This window comes from Cyprinodon variegatus, unplaced genomic scaffold (genome assembly GCF_000732505.1).
Source record: "Cyprinodon variegatus isolate N-32 unplaced genomic scaffold, C_variegatus-1.0 Scaffold1609, whole genome shotgun sequence".
Taxonomy (NCBI): domain Eukaryota; kingdom Metazoa; phylum Chordata; class Actinopteri; order Cyprinodontiformes; family Cyprinodontidae; genus Cyprinodon; species Cyprinodon variegatus.
Window position 1 is genome coordinate 710 of NW_015152062.1, and position 9,525 is coordinate 10,234.

General features: G+C 40.5%; 1 protein-coding gene across 1 annotated transcript; it reads right to left on the bottom strand.

The window, feature by feature from the left end:
* Positions 1-334: 334 nt before the first annotated feature.
* On the bottom strand, positions 335-9,486 carry LOC107104078 (kinesin light chain 2-like). Its single transcript, XM_015403996.1, has 12 exons — positions 9,245-9,486; positions 8,812-9,166; positions 6,294-6,510; positions 6,020-6,209; positions 5,729-5,902; positions 5,509-5,608; positions 4,231-4,280; positions 4,003-4,070; positions 3,303-3,411; positions 2,893-3,033; positions 2,664-2,788; positions 335-694 (listed from the first exon to the last, which is right to left on the bottom strand). Exons 1-12 carry the CDS (start codon positions 9,470-9,472, stop codon positions 520-522), a joined length of 1,932 nt encoding a protein of 643 aa, XP_015259482.1. The 5' UTR covers positions 9,473-9,486; the 3' UTR covers positions 335-519.
* Positions 9,487-9,525: the final 39 nt, after the last annotated feature.

Sequence of the window (9,525 nt, forward strand, 5' to 3'; positions counted from 1 at the left end):
ATCCCTTGCCTGATTTATAAAGTTCAACAACCTTTCCTCACAGAATTTATGAGACTGTGTGTTTGATTAGCAGGAATCAAATAAAGGGAGGGTGAAAGGAATAGAAATACAAGGAAGTAAACATGAGGAAAGATACAACATTAAGACAATCTGCTAGAGAACTAGAAATATAAATGTTTTCCCATGCTTTCATTTTCTTTCTCCATACCTCAGAAGTCCTTTATCTGATTTTACCGTATTTCCACACTATAAGGCACACTTAAAAGCCTTCTTAAAGTGACAGTATGCCTTATAATCCAGATCAATTTAGACAGGGATTGATTCTGGTTGCTTACTGACCTCAAAGCGATTTGGTGTGGTACACGCCTTTCTGTCAAAATGTTTTAGTCTGACTTTGGTCAACTACAAAGACAAAACACTGCAGCTTCGTTCTTCACCAGATTATTACAGTGCGTTTTAGGACGCCACAATGGCACCTGGCAAATGGCGGCGCTTACTGCACAGACTTCAAACTCAAGTCTAAGCAGTAAAATATGGAAATAGAGAATTTAACATTAATGTAGTGCGCCTTATAGTACAGAAAATACGGTAGCCCTGCCCAGACTGTAGGAACCCTGGCAAAAAAAACATCTTTACCTGTGTGGTTTCCTCGTTGCTCTTGTTCAGGAAGTTCAGGGAGCTCGCTCTTTTCATTCTGTGCAAAAAAAACAACAAAATAAAACAAAGTGTCACTGTGTGGAAAAAGAGAAACTTCTTTATGTGTAGGAGCTGAACACCAGTCACATCCAGAAATAACGACTCCAAATCCCAGCTCCAAACATACTGTACTAAACTAATGACCTTGTATCATAAAAATAATCCTCTCACACCATAGAGAGGCTTAGATAGAGCTCCAAACCAATGGCTCACCATCTTTGCTTGAATCCATGACTAATGTACTGAGTCTATCTGAGTCAAGCAGCTGCTGCTTTATAACTCCTCTCAGCCCTGATTAAACAGCAAACAGGCCAGCTTACATTAAAAAAACATGTAGTTAGTTTTTTTTCTCTTCTTGAAAACTTGCAGGATCCTGTTCCCATCACTGCAAAACACTGAAATCTCAATAAGTCATATTTTTCTTAAAATAACTAAATTTGTTCTTGAATTGAGGAGGTGAGACATTTTGCAAATGGAACGAAACTATTTAGATTTAAAATAAGAAAAAAAAACTATTGCATTGTCTTATTTCAAGTGCATATTATCTAATTATCTTACTTTTAGTGTAAAAATACTCATTACATTTGCAGATCATCTTATTAATCATATCAAATTAAGGATAAATACACTTAATTTCAGACATTTTTGCTCATGTGTAGGTCATTTTTGCAGTGTACATTCAGACAAGTTCAGTCTGCAGGCCCAAAACGATGCAGCAGGAGGTTCTGAAGGGAGAGACTTTAAAACGGAAACTAAAATCATTTTCTTACATCCATGAATAATAAAGCTCCATCTATCAGTAGAGCTCAGATTTATGTCTCCTGACAAAAAATACTGCTCAAAGAAATCTCAAGAGATAAATGAAATAATAAAAAGTGATTGTATCTATTTGCCCATGAACGATATAAAAACATTCTGTGCATAAAAAAAGTCTTCCAGCATAATTAGTTCATTCGTTCAATCAATTCGTAGGTTGATATTTTTGAAAGTGGAAAAAAAAAACGACACTTTTATTAATGCTGAGGAACAGGTTGATGTTTCAACAAATGATGATAAATGATCTAACTTGGCACTAGCTAGATTGATATGAGTTTGGTTCTATGTTATCGACCTGGGATGGCTGCTGGTCAGTCTGAAATGCTACGTTCACACCTAAAGGAGCAAAGGCAGCAGGAGCAGCTAGTTTACATGCAAAGTCAATGGTTGATGTGCATCAAGGCGCAGCAAACGCAGCTGCTGCTGGAGTTGGGAAAATTTAACTTTTGCTGCTCGAGGCGCCGCATCAACCAATCACAGAAGCTGATCTGGGAGCTGGCAGGGAGACAGACACAGCACTGCTGATGCAGATCGCTATGATCACTCCTCTGAAACAGTTTATTAATGCCTAAATTAACCTAAAATGCCGAAATCTGCCAGCAAAACATGTTCGCTTTTATTATCCTAGTGCCTGCAGTTTGGATTACGTACATTAAAAACGCCTTCTAGCCGAGAAGAGGTGGATCAACTCGCTGGTTGTTACAAGACGGACATATTAGTGAGTTTTCAAGATGGATTTATTGTGAGACTGAAAACTCAGATCTAGCAACAATCCAGCTTGCAGCAAAAGGTTGTAAATGATCACAACCAAAAAGAATTATTCAATAAAAGTATTTACTTATTTTAGACCACTGAATGGGTATTAATGATGTATTAACCATTTCTTTTACATGCGTGTGATTTTTCTAAAAACAAACATTCAAAAATTAGTTTTTTTACCCTGGGTTTCTGGGTACCTGATTATTTTTGTTTGTTTTTTTACCCTGAGTTTCGGAGTTCCTGATTGTTTATTTTGTTTTTTTACCCTGGGTTTCGGGGTTTCTGATTGTTTTTTTTTAATGTTTTTTTACCCTGGGTGTCGGGGTTTCTGATTGTTTTTTATGTTTTTTTTTACCCTGGGTTTCGGGGTTCCTGATTGTTTTTTTTTTTACCCTGGGTTTCGGGGTTCCTGAGGTCCGCTGCCCTGCAGCTTCTTCACCAGCATCTCACTGCTCCTCCTCAGAGCATCACGGATCTTTCCAAAGGAGCCGCTGCGACGCAGAGACCCGTTTCCTTCCTAAAAACAGAGCGAGGAAATTACCAATGAGGTACAAAAATAAAAAAAAAAGAAAAAGACCTCTCCATCGTCAGCATATGAACAGCAGGGAGCCAGGAAGTTACCCCGTTCCACTCGGCAGCGTCGTCGCCCTCGCCGTCTCCTCGTCCCCCTGGTCCGTCTCTGCTATGCCGCCTGTTGGCCCCTCCCCCTGGTCCGTCCTTCAGCAGCTCCACCACCTTACTCTGATTTATGGCATCAATTCCCTAAAAAAAAGATAAGGAGCGGATAATAGAAAACACAAAGAGCACAACACACACCCTGCAGACAATGTTGAACTGCTTTGGACCAGAGGGATTAAAACACAAAGCTGCTGCCTGATTATAAATCTTGGCTCATTTTAGGAGATTATAAATCTAAGCTAAAATGCCTTCTGAACTAATCAGGTGATGTAACTTTGGTGCAGAGCCCCCACAGCTAATCTAACAGCAGTAACTCACACAGCACCAGGGCTTTTTTTTAAAAAGTGTTGAACCTGTTTGCGTGACTTGCTGGCACACTCCTCAAGCGTCTCTGCTGCCTCCAGCTTCCCCTGGCGACGGTACAACGCTCCCAAGCTTTTCAGGGTCGTGTTCACAGTGGGACTAGATGGACCAAAAGGAGCAGAATCAGTCAGGATTGTGTCCTATAGAGCTTAAAGCCAATAAATTATCTGTGGTTCTGAAGAACCACAGAAATGGTCTAAAATTCAACCATTAATAATATGCCACTTTCAACTGATTAAAAAGAAGCAATGACTGTAAAATCAAAATTGAGATAAGTCAATTAAAAAAGTGGGTATGTTCTTGAATATAGGAGGTAAAAGAGACATTTTACCAATAGAACAAGAAAATTTACATTTACATTGTCTTATTTCAAGAGCATTTTATCTAAATATCTTAATATTAATATCTTGTTTCTCCTTAAATTGAGCAGTTAAATATGATTATCTGCAAATTAAATGAGTATCTTTGACCTTAAAATAGATAATTAGATATTATACACTTGAATAAAATATTAAGTTGTATTTTCTTATTCTAAAAGGTAAAGAATTTTATTCTATAGGCAAGTGATTGTATTTATCTGCTGAAATCAGGGAGAAATATACTTATTTTAAGGGAAATCGGCTTACTTAGATTTAAATATTTGCAGTGTTTACTGATTTTTCCTTCATGTACCAGAAACATGGAGATTACCTGTCCACCTTGCAGGCCTTGTACCAGCTGCCATATTCCACATACGGCCCAGAGTCCTTCTGTTTACTCTAATTCAGGCAGGAAGAGGCAGACAGAGAGGGATGAAAATTAGTTCAGTAGGTGTAAAACAAGAGCCTGGTAAGACTACAGGAAGTGAAAACGTCTCCATTGACCTTTTCAGTCCATTTGCTAATGTAGTGGCAGGTGAATAAAACTTTAATAACTGACCTTGCTCTCTTCCCTCTCCTCTGCATGCATCCAGATGGGCTTGTTATCATCTAGAAAATGAGACGGAAAATGAAATCATAAAACATTCCTGACCTTTCTGTTTGACTTTTAATAAATAATACTAATTATAACATCAAATATCTACAGAAGAGAATTAGGGCCACTGAAAAAATAAAAAAAGTTAACTGTTTTTTAAATTTTATTTTGTTTTAATATGGGAAAAAAAGTCAGAATTCTGACTTTTTCCCATATTAAACTGAAATAAAATTTAAAAATCATTTAACTTTTTTTTTTTTCCAGTGGCCCTAATCCTCTTCCGTACATATCTCTTGATACACATAACACAATAATAAAATACTGGTGAAAAGTATGAGAAATGTGGTTAAAATCCCCCGAAAAAAGATCTTCCAGACGAATATTGCGTGATTTCTTTGTTCTCTATCACGCCATTTAAAGTGACCCTCGGCTTGTAAACTGACTGCTGCTACAGGGGCTGTAAACAGGCATCTGTGAAGAATTGCACGTCAGATAACTTTCAATCGCTATCAGAGAGAGCCGAGGAAGGTCAGCTGTCATCAAATAGCAGACAAAGCAGCAGATTCTCAGTCATTGTCATTCCAAAAAAGTAAAAAAAAAGTCCACTGGACTTTGTTTCCAAGTTTGAAGACGTTTCCCTTCCCATCTATGAAGCTTTTTCAATTCAAAATGTCAGCAATAACATTGAGTTCGAAGTTTTACATAGTAGGACAGCTTCAACCATGGTTAACATCAGTCTGCTGCACATTCCCAACTGGTTGATCAGTCCAAAGTCCAGTCTCTGCTGGGATTTTTTTTTTTTTTTTTTTTTTTTTTTTTTTTACACACAGCAACTATAGCGGCTATCCTCTTCAATCCAGAAAAGTAGTGCAAAAGATGTCGGCTGACTCAGTATTCCTGCAACCATGCAGGATGCGCAGTTTTACTTGATTAAAGCTACCTGAACTGTTTCTGAACGATGTAGGAACAACGAATGACGGCAGACCTCCGTCTTTGTGCCTCTTCCTATCGACTTTTCACTCTCTAATCCTAGCAAAAAACAGACGCTCATCTGGGTCATAATAATTCCTTTTTTCCAATATTAACATGGTTTTCTTCCACACAGACTTTAAAAGCTGGGCGGTATCATCATCTGACCAGTAGAGGGCGATGCAGCAATGATTACAGGGTTGTGGCATAAAGAAAAACCCGGCGGACGCGGTTAGCTCCTGTCTGAGCCGCTCCACTGACGGCTTTACTCACTGTTGACAGATCCAAACTCCTTCTCATGAGCTCTGGTCAGGATCTCTTTGTACAGAGCCTCTGCATCTTTAAACTTGCCCTGCTTCAGGTAGCATGTGGCCTAAAAGAACAACAGCATAAATCAGAGTTTAAAGATATGACTTTTCACAAAAAGAAGTGCAATAAAGTGGGTCCAAATGTGACTAAGAGGTAGTAGAGAAAGCAGACGGTGGGTTCCCACCAGGTTATTTTTGGTCCTGGCTACACTGGGGTCATCGGCTCCCAGTTTGGACTCAAAGATCTCCAGGGCCCGTTTGTAGTAGTACTCCACCTCGTCGTACTTGGCCTGGTTCAGGCACAGCAGGGCCAGGTTGTTCAGCTGCTTGGCTACATCCGGATGAGATCTGCCCAGCACCTGAGGGCAGAAAGGAGACGGCCTCATGAGCGTTTGGGAGACGGATTTGCAAAAATGCTTTGCATTTGGCTTTTCATTCAAATGCGGTGGTTTCCGTTGGCGCTGGGGGCCTCTCACCTTCTCCCTGATCCCCAGGGCCCTCTTGCAGAGGGGCTCGGCCTCTTTGTATTTGCCCCTCTTGCCGAACAGCACAGCCAGGTTGTTGAGGGTTGCAGCCACAGCTGGGTGGTCCTTGCCCAGGGTTTTCTCTCTGATAGCTAGGGCGTCATTCAGAAGGTGAGTTGCTTCTTTATATTTGTTTTGGTCCCTGGAAACACAAAAAAGCCCCAGAGTAGTAAAAAAAAAAAAATCTTCATTAGTATTGACCGTGTTAGAGAAGACAGCGCCTCACCTGTACACCAAGGCCAGGATGTTGAGCATGGTGGCCACGTCGGGGTGGTCGTGTCCGGACGACTTCTCCAGATCCTCCAAGGCCTGCTTGCAGAGAGGCACGGCCACTTCGTACCGGCCCTGGGAGGCGTACTGGATCACCAGGTTGTGCAGCGTCCTGAGACGATTGGGGACCTCGTAGCCCCCCTGCTGGGCTGCTGCCTCCCCACTGGGCTGGGCTGAAACAGACCCATCACACAGAGTCACATCACTTCCCTATAGGCCCAGAAATCACAAGGCAATGAATAAAACAGGAAAGCCTGGTGTTGGTTTAGTTTTTAGTGATTCAATCTGTGTCTTCCAGTAGTTAAAACCCTTGTTAGACTGTCCTGTAGTTATAGGGTTAAAGTTCAGTATGAGTAATTAATGGTAAAATTTTCTGGTCTAAAAGAAACAGCTGGAGCAAAGGTGACACAAAAGAAAAGATGTTAAGTAAACTTTTTTTAGACGATTCTTAAAGCATTTCTTTGAAGACATAGAGTTTTTAAACATTTAGGGAATAAAATAAAATAGCTTAAATTTGCAAAAACCCTGAGCAATGTAAAGGAACATCTACTGGCATCAACTGAAACTCTTTTTAATCTGTTGCTCAATTTTACTGCCCGTCACACTTAAATAGGATCTCTGTTTACATATAAAGACTTAAAAAAAATAAAATCATAGTTTTCATGTCATTTCATTAAAAAGAAATGTTGCTTTTCTTAAAATAGAGCAATACAAAAGAAACATGAGGTGTTTAGTTTCAGTGGCTGCATCATCTAAGGACCCGGTCTGCCTGGACTGCGTCCTTTGAGGTGCATGAAAATAAGGAGACCGGAAGAGTTTTGGCTTTGGATTCAGACTGGTCCAGCCTTCTACAGCTTTCACTGCCCATACGCTCTGTCACCTAGCAACCTTAACACTTGACGCCAAAAACAGGTAGTTCTGAGTGCTAATAATATTGTAGAGGAGCTTCAGCAGCAGTACTGTTGTATCAGATATCAGATTTATAGTCCCCAAACAGAGATATATTAGAATCTGTGCCTAAATATCAGCAGGAACAGATAAAACATTATCTGCCGCATATCCGACTCAATAAATATTTAAAACAACTATTTTCAATAATTTCAGAATGAACTACTCAAATACTTGGATTAATATAAAGTGCACTTACAATATTAACCACTGTTTGGCCTTTTTCCTCTGAGCACAGAGCAGCCTGCTTGCTTTGACTCGCAATGAACCATGGGATACCCACGGCTACTTAGGATACACCAGATCTGCCCTTCAAAACGGGCAAAATGAAGGCTGCATTTGTCGGCCGCATAACGAGGAGTCTTCCAATTAAAAGGCCTCGGTGCCACACTATGACCTAATCAGCAAACAAAGCTGGCCTTTGGAGGACGCAGCTGCTGAATTCGAACTCGGCAATGTTCCTTGTTGCTCAAAAGGAGCCAACCAATCAGCTTCTTCGACTGGCTGAGCCTTGGAAATCACAGTTTTTTGCTCTCTGACCTGTTTTAACCTTTGATTCATTAAAAAGCTGTTTTATTCACTTCCTGCTTTTCCAAATCACCTGTTTTTTTGTTTACATGAACATTTCTTTTTAAATAAAACCATTAACATGTTCACCAAAATATTACTGGACTTTACTGATTTGTATGTATAGTTATGGGTCAGACCTTTAGGTTAAATGTTAACACCTTTTTAGGATTGCTATGGATAAGATTTAAAACCTATGCAAATTATGAAATAAAATGTTTATAAGGGATTAGTTTTTCTAAATACCTCACCCGTAACTCATGAAATTAAATACGACATCCTATATTTTTATTGATTTGCTGCAGTAGTGTAAAAGATGAACTAGTGGTTCTTAGTCCTCTTCCTGCTCGGCACGCCTCATTTCAATGATTACATCACTTCCTGCATGTTATCAAGAGCTGCAAAAACCTCAAGTCAGGCGCTCAATAGCAAGGAAACACCCATATACCGCTTTAACAAAACTATTTTAACAAAATATGAAATGAAAACCTACAAAGGAAGGTAAATTTGAGATGTAACTAAATGCACTGCAAGAAAAATATTAACTAAGTTAGTCAATTTTGTCTTAAAATAAGTGTTTTTTTTAAATGAGGTAAGTGAGACACTTTGCTAAAGGAAGAAGACGTTGAAATAAAAAAAAAACTTATTTTAAATGCATATCTGAATCTGAATTTAAGGGCAAAAATATTAGCAGATCATCTTGTTAAACAGTAAATACACTTATTTAAGATTTTTTTTCTTCATTTTTAAATATTTTTTGCAGTGTGGAGCTTAAGTTTTAAAATATGGACATAATGATGTTGCTTAATAAGATCCCTGATCATTTTCTTAAAGAAAACCTTCTATCTCTGGACAATATCAAACCTGCTTTAGCTATGAGCATACTCTGTCTCACTGTAACATACAGACGGTCAGATGAGACGGTTTATCTCGTAAAAGACGATCCAGATCAATGTCACCTGTTCCTTGGTCGTCATCGTTGGGGAACAGGTCATCCAGGCTGTCCTTTGAAGAGTCTCCTCCTCCTCCTCCTGCTGCTGCTCCTTTCCCTCCACTCCCTCCGGAGCTCTGGCCCTTCTCCTCCGACAGAGAAACGTCGTCGTCAATCTTCTTGATCTGATTCATGAACTCCAGGTGCTTCTTCTCCTCCTCCAGCTGAGCGACGCACTGCTCGCTGCGCTGCAGCTTGTGCTGCGTTTCCGCCAGCTCGTCCCGCAGCCACTGGTTCTCCTGGCAGAGCCGACGCACCTGGGCGCGCAGCTTCTGCTTCTCTGACTCCACGGCGCTGAGATGGTTGGACAGAGCAATGATAACCTGAGGGGGAAAAAGGGAGAACATGATCAGAGGATGTAGGAGCAAAGCTGAAGAGCAGCAGATTAAACCAAAGCAGACCTGCGCCTCTCCCAGGCCCAGCTCGATGTCTTCCAGATTCTTCCTGAGGAGGCCGGACTTCTCCTGGGCGATGGGAGGCTGGGTACAGTCCAGGAGCGAGTGGAGGAGCTGGGTGTGTTCGCCACGCAGCGTCTCCAGGCCCTGCATGACGGCCTTAGTGTTGAGGACGATCTCATCCTGGGTCAGGCGCTCCAGGGCTTCATCGCGCGGATACACCATGGTGGACATCGCCTGGTTTTATGCACACTGTTTAAAATATATATTATATATGTTATAAATAT

Bases quoted from the DNA above. Each gene is read 5' to 3' on its own strand.
- LOC107104078 (XM_015403996.1), bottom strand. From the start codon at position 9,472: ATGTCCACCATGGTGTATCCGCGCGATGAAGCCCTGGAGCGCCTGACC. The intron at 5,609-5,728 runs GTGGGAACCCAC...TTGTTCTTTTAG, and splicing joins CCAGGACCAAAAATAACCTG to GCCACATGCTACCTGAAGCA. The intron at 4,281-5,508 runs GTGAGTAAAGCC...CTCATTTTCTAG, and splicing joins GGAGTTTGGATCTGTCAACA to ATGATAACAAGCCCATCTGG.